Raw genomic sequence first — 21,482 nt, 5'->3', positions numbered from 1 at the left:
TAAATGTTAATGAACATTGGTTTTGCAACATTTAACCAGTTCTAGATTTTAGCCCTTCTTTGGGGCCATGAGTTTATTGAGTAGTGCATCCAGTGCCATACCCAAGTCTGACTGATTTGTGATTACATGGGATCCAAGAAGTTGTCAAAGAACTGGTGTTGCTGGAATTTGTTCACTGCATCTTTCTCTATGATTTTGCCCAGATAGGGAAATATGGAAATGGGATTATTTAGAGAGGTCATTTGGTGTCTAATGAGGGCCAAGGGGGCTGGTAAGTTTGCTTCTAATATTGTGTCCTCTGGGCTAGGGAGTCTGACCTAGACTCCGGTGATTTTTTCAGTGAACTAAGCTAAGAGCTCTTTTTCACAGCAGAAGACACTAGGGTCTGGACTGATTAGGTAGGTCACTTTACAGAATAGTTTTGCTGCTTTTCATTTAATAACTTCTATGACACAGTTTCAAAGATACTTTAATAATATGTTTTAAATTATTATTTTAGGATCTCATGCTAGAAACAATGCCCTCTGTAGCTTTATTTGTCTCCTTTTAGTGCAGAACAAACAATAGATTTTGGAGGTTTTACTTTCTGTCTCTTCCTAACATGTATACTCCCCCTGTGAACCTGATGGGTTTTACACTCTGACTTGAGTCTGATCAAAGTTGACCATGTATACATCTGTGAGGACTGGGAAGTGTGTCCTTGGTGTTTCACTCTAAGCTCTCAAAAATGATCTCCCTAAATAATTTTATATTTGTGAATCTGGACACAGCATTTCAGAAAGAGATGCTGAATCAGGTTATAGGAGAGGAAAGGTGTCTCTCTGTGCCTTCATTCCCAGTCTGTAAAATGGGGAATGGTACTACTTCCTTTCTTTGTCCTGTTTCTTTTGATTTTAAGCTCTTTGGGGCAGGGGCTGTCTCTAACTATGTATATGTACTGTGCCTGGAATAATAGGACTCTGATCGCATTTGGGATCGCTAGGCACTACTCTAACGCTAATGCTAATAGTGAATTGCAATATTTTTCAGAAGCACTGAGCAGTAGTTGCTCCCATTAACCCATTTAGCACTTCGGGTGCTCATGAACTCTGAAAATCAGGCATTGCGCTGAAAGCAAAGCTGGTACCTAGGTGCAGACTGGTAGTATTAGATACCAGGCTACTCTTATTTTTACAATATACTGCCAGGCAATAGTGAATTGGACCCCAGGCATTATTGTACCTTATGTAAGGTACTAGCCCACATCTAGGAGCTGTAAAATGCTATTGCTAATTAATAGTATTTCCCATTCCAGTTGTTACAGTTCCCTGAAATCCTATAACAGCATTGTTACTAGAGGCTCAATGGCCAATGCAAAGAAGAAGAAAATGAAACACAATCAAATAAAAAAAAAGAAGGGATAGAATAGGGTGCATCTTGCATTCTTAAATAAACTCAGAGCCTGATTTTGGAAACTTTTCAGGGTATTGCCAAAATAAAAAACTGTGTTTCACTCTGTCAGAGGCTTTTTTGGAGTCAAGCAAGAGGAAGAATAGTTTTGTGCTGAGGTCTGAGATTTGTATGACAACATTAAGGCCTCATTTTAGTTTATTTGGAACTATGTCTACTTTTTTTACAGGGCTCATTGGATCCAGGTGTCCTAGGTAACTTATTTCAGAAAGTCTGTTTTCAACGTTTCCTAGTCAGAAAGCTATTGCCTATATCCAAAATGGAGATAGGTCTATAGGGGCATATGGATCAAGTTCTGGTTCTTTTTTAGGAAGGATTGTAATAGTGTCTCCCCAGTTGCTCGAAGAACTTTCTTTCGCAGTTTATGGGGGATCAGTTTAAATTGTGATGCATCAATCTGCAGCAGAACGAGTTTTCTAAAATTTAAATTCATAACCTTCCAGGTTTGAAATTTTATTTTAATGATTTGATTTTACTCTCAAATTCCTTAACTACCAAGGACCCGAACAAACCCTCTGCTTTGTATTTTCTAAGCTTTGTGAGCATGGCCACTGCCAAGAATTCTTGCATTTGGTAATATTATTGCAGGGATTCTTGCTTGCTATACAGAGCTATGCAATAGTGGCCAAAAACACCTATTATGTCTTTTGCTTTCTGAGTCAAATGGTTATTTTGTGGATATTTAATTTTTGTTACTTTCCTAACAATCTGCTGATACCTTATCTCAAATGGCAAAAGCCTACTGGCTTGCTTTCCATGTTTGTGTTAGTTTTACCTATATTACTTAGCTAATTGTTTGTTCATAAGATTATGTAGTTCTTTCCTATGCTGCTTTACTTTTCTGAATGTCCTTGTTGATAAACTGATTCTTGAGTTTGCATCTAAAGCCTTCTTTTTTTCTATTTAACATGTCATATTGTTCACTCCATAGAATTTTCCATACTGAAGCAAATATAATAATTCTGTCCCAAGATGACAATCCCCTAAGAATCCAGATATCAGTGGCTGTGACACCAAGAGAAACTGTCAATTCCTTTCAAGAATTCAATGTGTAGGCACTGGAGCCTAACACAAATACAGCTGTAATTCTTCTTTAAAAGGTATATGTGTACCTGTAGAGGGGGAGGAAGAGAGCGCTGGAGACCAAAGGGGTTTACAGTATTAACTGCGGGTCAGGGGGCAGAGGTAACTGGGAAAGAACTGCAGTGAGAGTCTGGAAGTCAGTCATCAGAAAAGGGGAATGGAAAGCATAAGTAAAGGGGGAAAGGTTGTGTGGGCCTGGACTGGGGACATTCAGAGCTTCAGGTAAGTATCTGAACTGAACTTTTGAGCCTTTGGGGTTTGCCCACCCCTAGTCACAAGCCAGTGTTTGTAACATCACTGACTGTTGCCATGGAAAGTAACATGATACCACAAATACCGCATTCTGACTTCTCTGCGGGATCAAGTAGAAAGAGCTGGAAAGAGGCAGAGTCTTGTTTAAACTCAAATATTTTCAATTAATTAGGAAACATAGCAAGATAAATAATGAAAACCATGTGAAAGGTAAATGATTTTTTGGTTTATATCTAATATGTTTGAAAATTTCTCTAATATGAAAGTCTCTTTTTAACTCACTTTGACTCTACAATACTTATTCATGGGGAACAAGGGCCTCAGACCACAATGGAATTTAGTGGGCAAGGGGGTAGGTTTTTTTTAAATCAAGCTCAACAAATTGCTTAACAGGTTAGGGGGCTCAGGTGTATTTCACATATCTCGGGCATTTAAAAATACTTCACTGCATGTATGTCATTTAGATTGTTTATTGATTAAAATGCCACACCAAAGAATGTCCATCCAGAGCTCTAAGTGCCCTTATCATAAACTTAAAAGCACAATTAAAAAAAGAGATGAAATAAGTGAAAGCATGTGTTCCCATTGCCTCCTCTCTTTCCCATCTCTTCCCTCTTGGATTTGACATTAAAATAGTTGCATTGTACATAAAGTGTTTCCAAACAAATCTGTTGCCGTAGACATGACAATGTCAGTTACAGCTGGCGCTTCACCCTTAATGTTAATAAATATCATTGCTTTGGTAGGGTCAAGTCAGCGTCCTAATTCAGCATGGAATTCACAGCAGTAAAACCACAGAAGCTAATGGAGCTATTTCTGTAAACAAGGGCTGCTAGATCAGCCCCCAAATAGTCATGTAAAAATCAAGATATCCAATGTTAAAAAAAAAACACACAAAAATTATTTATATATTTTGTACCGCCTGCTTTTTCTTGTAATGTAATAAATCACCACAATTATTGTTTTCATATAAAAGTAGCTTAGGAGTTCAGTTCTCAAATATCACATTAACAGTTAAGTAATTGATTAACGGACTCTTCGTTATACAATTACTATATAAATAGCTTGCCATTTATCAGAATGTTAATCCTCTTATCCATTAGTAATTATTGTTTAATCCATATCTTGCAATATTCCTATGGGTCAGCTTCATTAATTCAATAAAGCCAGGGTGAATTTCTTCTTTCTAAATACTCACTATCTAGTATGTTAATCAACCATAACCTACTTCCAAATGCTGGGTCAAATCGAATAGCCCCATTGACATCATTGGCACTACTCATATGAATAGAGAAAGCAAAATTAGCCTTCTGTGTGTCATACTTTTGTTGTTTTGAATCTATAGGTTTCTTTTCTTGTCATTTTGTTTAAAATTTGGTATCATGGGAATGTCAATTGTCCATTTAAAGAAAAGTCTATCATAGAGGCTGAGTAGTACAGTGAGTAGGTTACTGGACTGGGAGTTAGGAGAACTGGGCGCTATTCCCTGTTCTACTACTGCTCTGCTGTGTGTCCTTGGGCATGTCACTTATGCACTGTTTCCTCTCCTACCCTTTGTCTGTCTTGCCTGTTTAGATTATAAGCTATTCTGTGCAGGGCCCGCCTCTTACCCATGTTTTAGGCATAGTGATTAACATCTCTGTTGCGGCCTCCAGATGCTGCTGTAATAGACATAATCAATCATAACGCATGTCAAATTTCCTCCACCAAGGGAGTTGCCATTTTTGTGAAAAACATGCTCCAAGCTATACAAAACTACTTTATCTCAAGTTAAACATAACCAAAGTTTTAGGCTTGTGTGTTGGATCATACAGAATATTTTAATTCTGTGAACGAACTTGAATGTTAAAAGGGAAACGGCTCTGTAGTAGTAAAGAGATTTACTGCACCTCCAGATATGTTCACCCTCAAACGGGTACAGAAGCTGTTGTTCACACCTCCTTCACAGGAATGGACTTGCCATATGGACCTGACCTTGCAGTCTTTACTCAGGCCAAACTCCCATTGAAGAACTGAGTGGTCAGACCACACATCTCATTCCAAGGACTAAGTCACTTAAATATTTAATATATTTAAATTAACAAGCAAATACGAAGTTGCAGACTTGACAGTCTGTTGCCCAGTTCTGCATACACAGAAGTTTGCTTGACTTCAAGTTCAATGGGACCTTGGGGCAGAGAAGGAGGCAAGCCCCTGATCATTTAGGGCAGGACGTGGCTCTATTCTCCCACCTCAGACACAATTCACTGCCGTTGCCATAACTGTGAGTTTAAATACATGTGAAGTCAGTGAGAGTAACTCTTATTTTGAAGGGGAAAAATCAGGCCCAGGGAACGTAACCCACTATTTCAATTTCTGACCAAATAGGAGACTTCAACGCTGAAAGCTACTCTCGGTCTCTTTCACTAACAATTTTAAGTGTCGTTTAATTTTAAAAGAATGATTGTCAAAAAAAAGGACTCCTTTTGAAGCGTTTTTGACAATCTCCTGCTTTGTTACACATTCATCTAGTGAGCTGCAACCCCCATGTCCTACTGCAACTCATCTGACCTGCCCTCCTGCTGGGAAGTTCCGCTAAAACAACTGCTCTCCCCTGAGCCCATCTGTAGTTATGGAGATATTGAAACAATGGCAGACATTTCTTACAACTGTTTAGAAAATGCAGTGGTAATTACATAGGCTTATTTAGTAAGGGCTAAATGACCCCTCCTACAAAGGAGAACGACACTGAGGAGGGGGACTTTCCAGGGCTTTAAAAAGTGCTGCTGGCACCACCTGGAGCGTTCTCCTGCTAGTATATTGTGATTCATTGTGGTGGAGGGTGGGGTCATGACCCTGCCTTCCTTTTATCCAGACACACCCCTCTGGTGCTTTGAGAACTGTAGGCATCCCCCCCACCCCTGCCCCTCTACACTCCATTACCTGCAGATAAATTACTGCTGCTTGGGGGGGGAGGAGAAGGGGGAAGGAGAGTTATTGGAGGGGAGGAACTCCCCTTTAGGGCTTTCTCACAGACAGCTGTAATCTGGCCCTCAGTATCTAGCTAAGATTTTGTAACTAGCCTGCAGTGATGCCAACTCTCATGATTTTGTCATAAGTCTCATGATAATTGTTGTTTTCCTTAAAGTCCCAGCTCCTAGAGACAAGTGGATATGTGATGATTTCAGCCTTCGTTCTTAACTTATTTTTTCTTTTCTAGCCCTTGTGGCTGTGGAGGAAGCTTCAAAATATGACCCCAGTGCATCCTAACAGCTTAAAAAGCAGACGGCAAATAGAAAGTTATTATTTTTACATAATCTAATGATTTTAAAGCCAATCTCATGATTTTTGGTGAGCCTGACACAATTTTTGAACATTTGGGGTTGGCAATACTGACTAGTCACTGCAGGTTTTGCTTTAAGGTGTTTTTTTAAAAGATATTTTAATGCAACGTGTTGCCATTAAAATTTTCAGTGTTCTTAAGCTTGCTTCCACTTTTAAGACTCAAGTAGACAAATTTTTAATGTTTTACAAATGATAAAAAATTCACATCAGAATTAAGCATACTTATTAAACACACCGGGGGCCTCTGAAAAAATGTTATTCAATTTAATAGTTTTTAATTTACATTGTATATGTACAAGAGCATTTCTTTCAACCCACAGCTTAACAAAAACCAAAAAACCCACACTGCTGTTAGAAGAGCAGAGAAACTTTTGAAATACTCTGTTGTCTGAAATAAAAGCAAGGCACTCTCCTCTAACAGCTGATATATTCCTGAATTCAGCCTGCAAAAAGGCATGTTCACACTGAGAGAGCTCGAACAAAAGTAGTAGGCTAATCTTCTTTAATTCTTTCTTTTGCTATCATGATCCGTCACTGATCATACTGCACAAATAAATTTTGTGAATTTAAATAAATGTGAAGGATATTCCACAGATTACATGATGTTGGAGAGTATCACAATAAAGAACGTCTATGGAAAACTGAAGCACATTGGCGACATGAAGTCTAACATAGGGCTCTGGACCGGGTACCATCAAAAACAGGCTTCCTAGTAAACGTATCTTGTTCCTAGAAAAACTATGCTGATTCGTGTGAAAATACTTTTTGAGGGCCCAGTCCCATGAAGTGCTGAAAGTCCTCAGCTTGGAACTAAGAATGCTCCGCAGCTTTCAGGATTTGTCCTGAAATAAAGATGATTTCTCAAGGGACCTTGGCCCAGATCCTCAACGGTGTTTAGGCATCTTGTTTTACACAAAGGGACAGAAGTAAACACACTTTTGGATGTCTAGTGTGTGTGTGTGTGCGCGTTTGTGTACAAATTATATACAAAATTTCAAATTCAGTCAAAATGGATTTGTCTTGCAGATCAGGCATCTGACACCAACCTACAAGAAATTTTAGCTTCTCTGATATTTAATTATACTATTATGTTTGCACATAAGCTTAAAAGTCAATACTAAAAGTAAAACGCTTCCAAATATTATCTTCAGGTAAACTGGAAATATTGACTATAGTGATTAGAAGTCTGTTTTCCTATTGAGACTACTAGAAATCTTGATATAAGAATAATTTTCATAAAAGCACATCCAAACATAATAAGTGATCAAATACCAGATGACTACTTGAAAACAATACAATGATTTGATATCTGGGTTATCTGTTGCAGCAATTAGGCAATTCATTTGGCATCTGTTTGATAGTATAATTTAATTTCCATATAAACAGCATAGTTTAAAAAAAAAGACAAAAAGCTAGAATGTTTAAAGCTAACAAAAGATACAGTGACATCAGGTTGACATTCAAAAAAAATTTCTTAGCAAAATGATCAACAAAATTTTGACTTAATACAGTGCATATAATGTTTTTTTAGAACTAAAATATTTAAATATTATTTGAATTTAGCAAAACATGAGCAAGATTTTAATATCAAAGTGCTAAACAGTACTGCCTTAAAAGTCACTGCAAATAAACTGTAAAATAACTTTGCTTGTGAAGTGACAGATATTTTATATACAAATGGTTAATAAAAAGACACACACACACATATGTATATATGTGTATATATATATGTATATATACACACACACATATTTATATGTATATATACACACACACATATATATATAGTTCTCTAACTGGTGTATCTGAGTCAGTGTGAACACCCCATTTAGTTACTTTGTGTAACACGGCTCCCATGAGCTGGCAGTCATTGCAATAAATACAGGCAAAGCCATTACAATATACCATGCATACAAACGTTTATACAAATAAAGACACTATGCAACAAATTATTTCATATTAATATGGCATCAACAGTATAAACATACAAAAAAGGAGTACGAACACGGAATGTTTAAACGCAGCCCACTATAGCCTTCCTAGCTCTTACATTCATACTATTTTACAAGACTTGCTTGTTCTTCAAAACCGTCTTGTGTCTGTTTACTAACTTGTTACTAGATTAAATCTAAAACTTAACTATCCCTGATGCTGACCCTGTGCGTTCCAATCACTACTTACTTTTACTTCCTTATCTAAGGAACAAGTGCTCAACTGAATTCAAATTGTCCCTGTGTCTTCCACATACATTTGTCAGTAAGTCACACTACATGGATTCAAGTTTGGGAAACTTTGTCGTGTAAGTTAGTGCATGTAATCTTCTCACTTGATTTCTTCAATTTGATTTTCATATTAAAATAAATTAGTTAATAAACAAGACTTAGTAAGACAGCACTTTAAAAAATTGCACTTGAACATGGGAGCTAACAGCCATTGTCATTTTGCTATATCTGATTTATACGAAATATTCAGTTGAATGTACTTTGTTAAAAAAAGTGAACTTTTGTTTAGTTTGTGCCAATATGTGTGCCCTTGATACAGGAAGTATGCTAAAGGTATCATCACAAAACACATACTACCCTGGCAAACAACTATTTGTTGTTCTTGTTTTCAAACACAGCTTCTACATTTGTATTCCCCATATATGACGAGGTGTTAAACACAATAGATTTAAAACAGTCTTGTTAACCTTTTACTGCTGGGATAGCATTGTCCAAAAGTGCCTTATTAGCAATTTGTAAAAAAACCCTAATCACACAAAAAATAAACAAAAACAAGAGCACAACCCCGAAATAGTAAGCCATTAAATTTTAGGCCTTAGTTTGCAAGGAAAAAGCGTCTGAAAAGTCCTCATTTTAGGGCTGGAGTTGCTTTTCTGTTATGCGAGGGCAGAAATGTTAGCAGTAAGTCACAATCCATTTGCCTGCTCTGGTGGGCATTAGCCTTTCATGAGGGTAATTTGAGACTCAGAAAGGTAGGGTATCCAGAAACAACTTGTCAATAATGGAAGGGGGTGGCACCAAATCTTCCAGTTTCAGGTAAAAGATGCGCTGCAGTCCCAGTGTGCAGAGAGAACGCAAGTCAGCAAGAACACCTAGTACTTTAGGCTCTGCAGACTCAAGTGGCTGTCCTTTGTTTTGGCAGCTGAAAGCTAAGTGATCTTTTAAGCTGCTAGTGATCTTGTTGCATAGCTCTTCCACTTTCTTTGGTTCTTTTAATCCATGTCGTACTGCAAAAGGATGGCAAGAAAACAGCCAAATCAGTGTCATTATGAGAATAAACCTGCTCTTTACTCTTGGGCAATCAACCTATAACTAGGTAATACTGTAATAGACAAAATGAATACCTTTTAAAGTTGTTAATAATAATAATATATTAGAATGGTGATGCCATATCATATTGACTGACCTTGTTTCATGCAATAAGAAAATGTAATAATTGCCCTTTCTTGTTAGCAGCCAAAATATTTAATGGTGGCTTTCAATTATAATTTAAATTATAATTAATATAAGAAAGCTGAGCTATCTACATATTAACCTACATTTTTAATTATATAAGGCATAATTTAATTGGACAATTTTATGGCAAAATGATCACAGGAGGTGTTTTGGAGATTTCCTTGCCTCCCTACCAGTTGTGAATGCTCAATAACTATGGCAACCATTATTTATTCAGTGAATTCAAGTGGAGATCAATATCCACTGCCAGCTCCATCAGCACTAGGCCTGGAATTCCACTAGGAATTTACAGACACTCTTGCAAGAAACCAAAGGCACCTCGACCATTCTTTTTTATTTTGATAATCTACAGCTTTTATTTATCACTAAAAAGTCTGAGATAAAAGAACTCTGGAAGTCAACTATTTCCACCTTTGAGCAAGCAACGCATAAAGTAAAAGAGCTACTGTGTTACCCATCATGAAAAACTTCTGAAATTCCTAAAACCAAAGCAATGGCTTTTAGCTAAGGTGTTTCCTCCCCTCCTTTATGTTCTGTTAAAATGCTGCAGTGAAGTTACACATCCTCAGTTCATCAAGCTTGAGGAGGAAGCTTCATATTTGTGATTCATTAAAAACAGTCTCTTAGCAGACATATATGAAAAGATAGCTTTGCATCATTGTTTACCGTCAATACTTACTGGATGAATTAATGTAACATGTTTCTGAACAATAATCTCAAATAACTGTTGCATTTTAATTTGTCTTTGAATTTCAAATGTGCAGAAACATAAGAATTTGCTTCACAAGCAACATTATCATCCTTCTTGTTTTAAATACAATAATAATTGCCAGGGAGGTGCAAGAAAAAACAGATTAAATTAACTAGCAAACATAATGTACTGTAGATAGTTAGGCCTGCAACCAATCAAGCAAATATGGTGGGAGAATGGTGGGAGGGGAAGAAGTGGGGAGTTGTGAAAGATTTATGCTCAATGCACTCCCAATTATCTGTAGCCCCCCTTCCCATCCCCATCCTTATGCCAAGATTATGCTCCATTCTCCCAATCTCTCTTCCCCTCTTTTCCATTGTTCATGGGAAGGAAGGATCTGGCAGGAGGCACTTTCTTCTGGATATCTCCCAAAAAAGGGGAACCAATGCAGGGAGCACATTCTTCTTTGCCCCCAAAACTAGGAATAATGAAAGTGTAGGGGCTCTGTTGGGCTCCTCACTCTTCTCAGGCACGTATGTATATATATATGTGTAGTGGGGGACTGTGCTCCTGAATTTCTCTCTGTAGTGCAGGGGTAGGCAACCTATGGCACGCAATTTTCAGTGGCACTCACACTACCTGAGTGCCCCGGTCCAGGGGGTTTTGCATTTTAATTTAATTTTAAATGAAGCTTCTTAAACATTTTAAAAACCTTATTTACTTTATATACAACCACAGTTTAGTTATATATTATAGACTTATAGAAAGAGACCTTCTAAAAACATTAAAATGTATTCCTGGCACGCAAAACCTTAAATCAGCGTGAATAAATGAAGACTTGGCACACCACTTCCGAAAGGTTGCTGACCCCTGCTGTAGTGACTGGTCGGGATATATGTTTTTGATAAACTAATTAAAATGGAGGTGACTGCAATAAAAATAGACAGAAATTTATCCTCTCATTTTTACCAGTTTGACACTTGTGTAACTCCATTGACTTCAATGGAGCTAACTCCTGAGTTATACTGGTGTGAGATCAGAATCAGGCCCAGATGTGTAAACCTTTGGCTCGAAGCTAATATACTCTACCGTTTGCCATCAATCTGGCTTGCTATGTAACAAGACATGAAAAATACTCATCTAGGTAGTAACAGCTGCTCAAACATCTTCACCTTCAAGGAATTTCAAAACCTAGATATTTGAAGTGACTTGTTTACATTCAAACACAAGAGTCACTGAACATTTAATAAATTTCCAGTAAATTGTGTATAACGTAATTATGTAAGCCTGACTGTACAGGTCACCGAGAGTAAATACTTAGAGGGATGCTGCCATTTAAAGAACACAGTGACTAAATATTTTATAAAAATTGAAAAATCTGTGGGAATTTTTTGGCCCAAGTCTTCTGGGGAATTCTGAGAAACATTAAATTAATCTCTAAATCTTTGAAGTGCTCCCACCTTTTAATCTGCATTAAGGTTGTATTTTAGCAATGTTAGTGAAGACATATTTATAGGTCCAGAGATCTGATATACTTAAACAGATCCACAGGCTGACTTTAAAAATAAATAACTATGTAGTATAGTGGAGATGCTGTAAACCTATCCCATTACTTTGTGCATTGCTGCAGAGTTTGGAAAATCAACTACTGGACTTGAGCGCATAGGGCCAGATCCTCAAAGGTATTTAGGCCCCAACATCTCTTTGAAGATCTAGGCCACAGGCAATTTATTTCCCAAATCTCTAAATCTTTGAATCTAAATTAGGACCAAACCCTCAGTTTGTGAGGTTCTTACCCACGAAAGCTTATGCTCCCAATACTTCTGTTAGTCTTAAAGGTGCCACAGGACCCTCTGTTACTTTTTACAGATTCAGACTAACACGGCTACCCCTCTGATACTTGACACAATTTAACATGTTTCATTAGCAATGTGTTTCTTGTTGATTAGCAGTGATATGAAATGTCTAAACGTTATCTTAAAAGTGTTACTGGCCTAAATAGCAAAACCAAGGAAATTTCAGAATTAAGGCATACTCCATCCTTAATTTACTCTGTTGTGCCTCAGTATCAAAACAATCTCTGAACAACAGGTAGGATTTACTACACTTCAATATGGGTGAAATCCATGGGCAAAACTCCCATTGATTTCAATGGAGCCAGGATTTCATCCTATATGTACGGGTGAATCTACAGGTGACACGACGGAGCAAGTATGAAGGACATTTTCTATCCAAACAATGAGCTTTGTTATGCTTATCGCTTAAAAAAAAAAAAAAAAAAAAGATTCGGCCTTAAAATACATGCCAGCATCACTTTGCTAAAAAAGCTGTATGTAAATAAATTTAAATAAAGGGCCAGATTATTTTCTTCAACATAAAAAGCCATGGGATGAAACTATCCACTTGAAAATCTCCACAAGGAATTCTTCATGAAAATCAATTCACACTGTCCCACTGGAGGGGAGCTTTTTGCTCCCCACTCACCCAAAAGCCATCCCTGAACCTGGTGAGTCTATGGGAAGCCAAGGCCAGACACGCGGAGGCCTGTACCCTGGTAATGGCATTGCCCCATCTGCTCATCCACCCCATTCTTGGCAGCATGCTTCCAGTTAATTTCTTGAGAAGGTATCTATTTAATAAACCTTCGCTGTTTATTAGTCACTGTTCCATTTAGGCAGTGTGTGTAGTAAGGGTATTCTTTGATCTATTAGTTTATCACACCTCTGAAGTCACTGGAAAGTACTTTTCTGATAGCATTCAAGTGACTCTAAGTAGAAGGAGACAAATCTTGCTTGTTTTACCCATGTACGTCCTCCCATTGGGTCAGATTAAGACCTGGAGCCCACTATGCTGCCATTGACTCCAATGGGAGCAGGAGCAGGCCTTTGGTGTAAGCAGGTGCAACTACACTGAAGTCAATGGAGTTGTAACCGTTGCCGTTGGATCTCAATTAGGCCTGTTCTCTTCAATGGCAGTACACATGTGAATAACAAGGGCAGGATTTGCCCTGAGAAGGACAGCTAGTCAAAAAAGAGGTTTTCACTAAATAACGGAGGAGGTGCACAAATACTATTGTACGCACACCTCCTTACAGTAGCAGTGAAACAGGTGCAGGGCAGGTGAAAAGTAGGATTTTTCTGCCTTGTGAATCACTCCCTGGTTAGTTGGCCTCTCACCCACTTTTGCAACAAAAATGGTATCTCATGGTAGGGATGCCCTCCATAAACCTGAAGAAAATGACTCATCATCAGGAGTCTTTCAGAAACTCGGCATCTAGACCTCTGCAAAGTCAGCAGTTAATCCTGAGAAATTTGAACACAGACAGTTTTTCACACCCTTCTTCACCCCAGGTGAGGTCTATGTGATTCCTGGCTATAAACCTGCTGAAGGTCACACTTCTGCAGGAAGAAAATGAAAGACCAGAGCAAAGTTCCAGGCTTAGCTTGCCTACCCTCCCTAACTCTGGACAGTGGTGGAGTATAGCAGGATTGGACTGATCCATTGACGCAGGCCTTCCTCTCTAGAAAACACCACCCCCTGCAAATATACAAGGGATTTTTAGGCTCTGTATTTAAGTCAATCTGGGTCTCGTTTAATAAATTCCTATCCACCAGAGATGTATTAATATCCTGGAGTCTATGTCCCAGATTCAAAAAGGGCCTCCTACCCAATTATATTGAAAATTGGGGTCTCTCCTAGTTTCAGTATAATTATCTGATTTCCTCTTCCCTTTTTACAAGCCCTTCCTCTTCCAAAATTGAAAGAAATTCCGGGCGTCACTGCCTCTGTGCTTTCCATGTTGGCACTGTTCTACTTAAGCATCTTCTGGTTCTTTAGACCTTTGGATCCCACATTTCAAGATCTCTAGTGTAAGTGATCCAAAAAAACAGAACAGCATAGAATTCATTTCTTGCTCTCATGGGGATGTGGGAAGAACGTCTTGCACTGTTTTCTAATTACTCTCTTCTGGCTGATGCTCAAAGCAGTGTTGACGTGCTCTGGAGGAAGATGTGTCTAGCCCTGCCTAACTAACTGAAGGAAGTAAAAAGGAGAACAGAGACAGAGAGAGGAAGATCCTAGAGGAGCACCTGAAATAAAAAAGGCCTACTATGGTATTGTGAAGTTTTGAGTTAACTGTTTGCAACCCACCTTCATCAAACCAGATGTCAGTTCTTCTAATCTGGGTGAAGGCTAATACTATAACCATATAACCTGTCATAAGGGACCTATTGAGTCTGCAGCACACTGTCTTATATTCTGCACCAAGGCTCGGAACATCAGATAAACAGAAAAAAACACATTTTACATTAATAACATAATGTGCCTATTTAATTCATTAAAAACGTCTCTCTTTTTAGTCTTTTTCTGTATATTTCATGCTGCTGCATATCTTTCAATTTATCTCTGTATTTAGTATTGACAATACATTTACAACACCCTTCAAATTGTGTGTAGTCCCAGTGTGACATTACACAAATTATTTAATGAGTCAATTTATGTATTTGTAAATAATTTGCCTATAACCATAAGTTCCATCTTGTCAATATGCTTTCACCCACACTGGGAGGGGGAGGAGAATTGGGGAGGGAGAGACTGGGGGAAGGGGTAGGACATGGAGCCGCACAAAAGTTGTCAGCTGAGAGTGGGTTGGCTGGGATAGGCAGAAGGATGGCTGAGGGTGCTCGCACAGGTACTGGAGAGTGTCTAGAGATACTGGGTAGATGGATGCATGTCTGGAAGGTGTTAGGGTGGTTGGGGTAGGTCAGGTACTGTAGGGTGTCTGGGAGTGCTGGGATGGGTGGGTGGCTGGATGTCTGGAGGGTAACTGGGTATTGGCTGTCTGTTGGGGGTATCTGGGGAGGTAGCCTGAAGCTAGGTGAGGGTAGCTAAATACTATGTTGAGGTTTCTGAGGACAGCCCTGGGGTCCCCTCCCCTTTTATGCATGCTGCTGGCTGCTCCTCCCCCAAATCCAGCAGGGGAGGAGCAGAGAGGCTGCCTGCAGAGCAGGAGCTTGAGCGTTCCCCAGTGGCTGGGAGGAGCAGCTTCAGTCCATTCATTCAGTTCCACTGAATGCATGATCTCTCAGCTGGGCTACAGGAATGTGTGATGCTGCTTCAGTGCAGTGAGGCCAGGGGGAGCAGCTGCAGGATTTGACAGCCTGGTGTGAAGTTGCTCCTGGTATATTTCTGGGGAAAGTTGGGGTGAGAGAGTTTTCTGGCTTTGGGAGAGTGAAATGGTCCAGGTTAATTTTACTGTGGGGACGGCAGGGTTTAGCAGCACAGAAGAGTAAAACCAGATGGGCTGGGCTGGGCAGCTGAGAAAGGAGAATGGCATTCAATAGGATTTGAGGCTGGGGGAGGGACTTGACCACTGGGAGCACAGGGAGTGGGGATGGAGAGGGAGAAGGAAAACCTCTTTTAGCCCCAGTACTGGCTTTTACTATCCTCTTTCCTTGTCCCTCCACAGGACAGAGGAGTTAGTTCTCTCAAACATCCCCTAACTACTTCCCTTCCTCTCTCCTGCTCCCAGCACCCTACTGACTACCATACTACTTCCCCCCACCCTCTCCTGAGAACACTGGCCTTTGTTTGATTCATGAAGAACACTCCTGAGGTCAGGCAGAACAAGCAGAGCACCACTCTCAGAAGCCCTTCTGTTTACTTAGATACACGGTGCAGGGACTGTTTCTGAGGTTGGTGCTGCCTGAGACCAGTATGTGCAGTGGCATACTCAGGCTATAGGGGAAAGCCAGGAAATGATTCTCCATGAACAAATCCCACAACGAGGAGTATTCAGCCAGAGCATTCTCCAGATTATAACCATTTCCCCATTATGCTATCACTGAGAAATTATAAGAATAAAGATAAACAACACTGTTTATGCAGCTCAAACAGTATTTTGTGCTGTTCCTTCTACTGCAATCACCTCTCTCTCAGAGCTTTCTATACCACTCATCATTTTATGGTAAATCCTTAAAAAACATATTAATGGAGATGTGCCAACATCATAAGTCAAAGGAATAAACAAAAAATTATATCAATTTCAAGCTCCATTATAAATATAGGGGAAAAGAATATCAATCTTTGACAAATACAGACACAGAACATTGGTAGGGAGAGAAATGTTATTTCTTCATATTTAGAGATAATGATTACTTTCATTTGTCTGGAGGTTTTGAGAAGACTAATTAAACACAGCAAATATCTCTATACCGAAAGAGCTTTTATCACTAGAAAATGCAAGAAACATGGGAATGTATTAATTGAAAGTTATTCTCATTAAACATTTTATGTGCATCCAACTCGCCATAAACAATCTTTACTGGTTTATGCCAGGGCAACTGAACAGGTGTGAATGAGCAAGCATCATGATGCTAAAACAGCGTTTGGGTACATGAGGAAGAACATATCACATGTTCACAGAAGTAGTTTGCATGAGGTTTTATTCCTTTAAGTAAATCCCTGAAATCTCCAGGAAGATAATTAGGAACAGGTCTCATAGTTAGAGAAAAGGATGAAAAAAAAGTCAAGGACATTTTCTTTTTGCTGTAACAATTCACTCATTTTGGGCCTGATTCTTACATGAGTGTAAAGCAAAGTGACCCTACTGAGTTATTCTGCATGTACTCATGGTGTCAATGAGATCAGAATCTGGCACTTATTGTACCTCTCTTAATCATGGGGACATTAGTACAAATTGATTTTAAAAATAGGAAAATACTTTTCATAAGAAACCAGTATTGAAGCTAAAACCAGTATGTATTAAATCATCCCCAACTGCAAGAGGGAAAAGTACCCTAGAAACTCTGAAGATGAAATCCTGGTACCATTGAAGACAATGGGAATTTTGCCCTTGACTTCAATGTAGCCAGGATTTCACCTCAGGTCTCCAGAGAATCATCTCATCTAGGGTGAAAGAATGATGCCACTTGCAGGGGACTGGGAGTAGAACTTACAACTTTGTAGATGCCCTGAGATCTGTGAGGAAATCCATGTCCATTTCTGTGGATCTCAGGGCATCTTTGTAAAGATTCAGCCCCTCTCCACCTTGGAGTCATGGTACAATGAAGCACTGTATCACCACTGAAGACCCAGCTGCATCTGTACATTATCATCCTCTCTGAGAGGGGTTAAACAGAAAGACCGGAAGTGAATGCCACTCTGAGTAACACTAACTCCTGCTGTATTTCTACAAGATTGTCAGGGACATCTGCCCCCAGCTCTCTCCACTTCAGCCAGCTATGCCCCCCAAATCACAAAGCCTCAGGTCCGCAACGTTTAAATGGAAGGGCTTCTACTGTCTCAGGAAGAGAGAAATTATGCTTTACAAGTTATAATGCCCCCATTCTGTGCTTACAAGAGAGATGTGGTAGGCATTTGTACTAGTTTGATCCCCTTTATCCCATGCGGCAGAGGGGCTGAAATGGTCTTATGTATACACAAATAATTCACTAACAGTATGCAGAAAAATTCCCATTGCATCCCCCGCCCCCCGTGCTATTTGGTTTGAGATGTATTTCACCGTTTTAGAGAATGTTCCAAGAAAACATAAAACCCTGGAGAAAGAGGGAGTCATTCGGATTCCATTTTAATAGGTGTTTCCAGGAGTGAGCTAGTGAATGAGTGTACACTATTGCCAGCCAGACTTTCAATATCGCCATTACAAATGTTCAAAAATCAAGCTCACCTTATCTGGAATATAACAAAATCAACTGAAAGCACTCAGATCTATGCTAACAATACAGTGCTAGTATTTGAAGATTGCCGTTACCAAAAGAGCACTTACCTGTAATCATACTTAGAGCTGATAAACATGCTAAGGCTGGGATATCAAGGTTAAGGCTCTGTAAATTTAATGAAAAGTCTTTAATTGACTCGAGCCACTCCCCAAATCCACGAAGGCACTGAAGTCTATGAAGCACAAGTCCATTGCAGAATACAAACTTATCTTCAGCAGTATCGGATCTTGAAAAAAAAATTAAAATCATAAACACACATAATTTTACAAAAAGATGTACACAAAATACTGAAATGTGTATCATTTAAGATCTCACACATATTATTACGGGGCATATGTGGGCATTCATGTTTGACAATATGCTTCTTCCTGGGGGGCAAAACTACAACAAACAAGCTTCTATGATTGCTTACTTTGTAGAGTTATAAGCCTGAGGTTAACTGTAGCATGTGCTGTAGACTGTCTAATTAGTTAAGATTTTTGGTCCTGCCAAAGGCACAAGCAGCAGAGACATTTTACATTAAATACTGTATGTTTGAACCTAAGGAAGACAAAGTGTGTATGCTTTGAAATACAATAATAATATGACTTGGAGAAAGCAGAGATTATTTTCAGGTTGTAACCCTTAGTGTTTCCCCCCTTCCATTTCTCAAGTTTCAAAAACTGATGAAGACAAAACAATAGAAAATATATAAACGAATGTACACAAACACACAGAACATACTGTAATACTCAAGGCAGAAAATCTCTTATGTGAAAAATCTACAGTATGTGTCAGACTACAACTAAACACGGAAAAGAATCCCTGTTAAAAAACAAACAAACAAACAAACAAACAAACATAGTTCATCTTCACCCTAAGGAAACAGGGGCATAACTCAAAACTCCATCCTGGGATTTTCCTGTAACTATCTTAGGTACAATGTCTTAACTAGTGCCAGGCTGACGAATGGCACCTCACTCTGTGAAATGACTTGGTATTAGGAAGAAAAACAATCTGAACAGGATTTTGAAGCCCCTTTATCCCCTTCCAAAACAGAATTTCAAGACATCTGTGTGAAAGTAAAAAAACCCCAAACCATTGCATTACAAATGCTCTTCTACAGGTCATATAGGCAAATACAAAACAGCCTCACTCGAAAGTAAATAAGGACAAATTATGATTAAAAGGAGAAAAGAAAATTTGGTAAATCCAATAAATGGAAGCACGTTAGTGAGAATAATATTATTCCATTTTTGTACATTATTTTCTTGTTTTTCCTCATTTGTATCACAAATTGAACACAGTATTTTGTGTCTTTTGTTGCTGTTTGTTTTTGGCTGTTTTCACAAATGACAAAAGTAAAGCTATCGCTCTACTTATCCTTTAAAAAAAAAGTTGAAATTCACAGTTTTTCACATCAATTTAATATGGGATTATTTTCAATCACAAGTAATTACCTGATGGAGAGTCTTAGTACAAACAGCTCCAAAAAAGCTGATTCTATGAGTAACGTCTGATCTTCCTTTGGGAGATCAGTAAATCCTGGAATTTTTTCCGCCCAGCCCCTGGATATGTCAATGGAGGCAGTCAGAAGATTATAGAACTGTTGTACATGTTCTGCATCTGTGCCTGCGGCAGCCTGGTCAGTGGAACAGTACTAAAATGAAAGCCACAGAAAGTAATATTATGCGTTTTTAAAGAATGCCACAATACATACAATGCTGTCTGCTCAACAGTGTTTTTCCAGTGAGTCCCTCAACAGCAAAGACAGTAGGTTATTTTATCCAATGGATAATAAGCAGTTAAATATGAATGTAATACCTATATACGTGTGTGTGTGTCTGTGCGCGCAAGGGTATGTGTATGTGTGTGTGTGTGTTTTACTTTTAATATAGGTAGCTCTTGTACATATGGGTTTTACTTTTAATATAGGTAGCTCGAATATCTGTAACTATATGCATTTATAGTAGGACTGTCAATTAATCGCAGTTAACTCACGCAATTAACTCAAAAAAATTAATCATGATAAAAAAATAATCGTGATTAATCGCACTGTTAAGCAATAGCATACCAATTGAAATGTATTAAATATTTTGGCTGTTTGTCTACATTTTCAAATATATCAATTTCAATTACAATACAGAATACAAAGTGTACAGTGCTCGCTTTATATTATTTTTTACAAATATTTGCCCTGTAAAAAACCAAAAGAAATAGTATTTTTCAATTCACCTCATACAAGTACCGGAGTTCAATCTCTTTATCATGAAAGTGCAAGTTAAAAAATGTAGGTTTTTTTGTTATATAACTGCACTCAAAAACAAACCAATGTAAAACTTTAGAGCCTACAAGTCCACTCAGTCCTACTTCTTGTTCAGCCAATTGCTCAGATAAACAAGTTTGTTTACATTTGCAGGAGATAATGCTGCCCACTTCTTGTTTACAATGTCACCTGAAAGTGAGAACAGGAGGTCACATGGCACTGTTGTAGCCGGTGTCACAAGATATTTATGCACCAAATGTGCTAAAGACTCATATGTCCCTTCCTGTTTCAACCACCATTCCAGAGGACATGCATCCATGCTGATGATGGGTTTTGCTCAATAACGATCCAAAGCTGTGCGGATCAACACGTTCATTTTCATCATCTGAGTCAGACGCCACCAGCATCAGGCTGATTTTCTTTTTTGGTGGTTTGGATTCTGTAGTTTCTGCATCAGAGTCTTACTCTTTTAAGATTTCTGAAAGCATGTGCCACACCTCGTCCCTCTCAGATTTTGGAAGGCACTTCAGATTCTCACATTGGTATCTTCTTTGCATTTTGACAAATTTGCAGTGAAAGTGTTCTTAAAATGAACAACATGTGCTAGGTCATCATCCAAGACTGCTGTAACATGAAATATAAGGCAGAATACGGGTAAAACAGCAGGGGACATACAATTCTCCCCCTAGGAGTTCAGTCACAAATTTAATTAATGCATTATTCTTTTAACGAGTGTCATCAGCATGGAAGCATGTCCTCTGGAACAATGGCCGAAGCATGAAGAGGCATATGAATCTTTAGCACATCTGGCACGTAAATATCTTGCGACGCCAGCTACAACAGTGCCATGCGAACACCTGTTCTCACTTTCAGGTGACATTGTAATTAAGAAGTGGGCAGCATTATCTCCTGTAAATGTAAACAAACTTGTTTCTCATAATGATTGGCTGAACAAGAAGTAGGACTGAGTGGACTTGTAGGCTCTAAAGTTTTACATTGTTTTATTTTTGAATGCAGGGGTTTTTGTACATAATTCTACATTTGTTAGTTCAACTTTCATGATAAAGAGATTGCACTGCAGTACTTGTATTAGGTGAATTGAAAAATACTATTTATTTTGTTTTTTACAGTGCAAATATTTGTAATAAAAAATAAATATAAAGTGAGCACTGTATACTTTGTATTCTGTGTTGTAAGTGAAATCAGTATATTTGAAAATGTAGAAAATATCCAAAAATATT

The 21,482-nt window shown here is 38.5% G+C and overlaps 1 protein-coding gene across 4 annotated transcripts in view; it reads right to left on the bottom strand.

The window, feature by feature from the left end:
• Window positions 1-6,356: 6,356 nt before the first annotated feature.
• The window catches only part of NR4A3 (nuclear receptor subfamily 4 group A member 3), a 32,776-nt gene continuing 17,650 nt past the window's right edge, over window positions 6,357-21,482 (bottom strand). For all 4 annotated transcript variants that reach the window (XM_042841785.2, XM_005292621.4, XM_008178699.4 and 1 more), the window contains 3 exons: window positions 19,436-19,635; window positions 18,044-18,222; window positions 6,357-9,337 (listed from right to left, as the gene is read on the bottom strand). In XM_042841785.2, the coding sequence (XP_042697719.2) occupies window positions 9,075-9,337; window positions 18,044-18,222; window positions 19,436-19,635 (642 nt within the window). In that variant the 3' untranslated portion in view covers window positions 6,357-9,074. The remainder of the gene's footprint in view (window positions 9,338-18,043; window positions 18,223-19,435; window positions 19,636-21,482) is intronic.

Source organism: Chrysemys picta, chromosome 2, assembly GCF_011386835.1.
Source record: "Chrysemys picta bellii isolate R12L10 chromosome 2, ASM1138683v2, whole genome shotgun sequence".
Taxonomy (NCBI): Eukaryota; Metazoa; Chordata; order Testudines; family Emydidae; genus Chrysemys; species Chrysemys picta.
The sequence above is the reverse complement of the archived record's forward strand: the minus strand, read 5'-3'. Positions and strand labels throughout refer to the sequence as shown.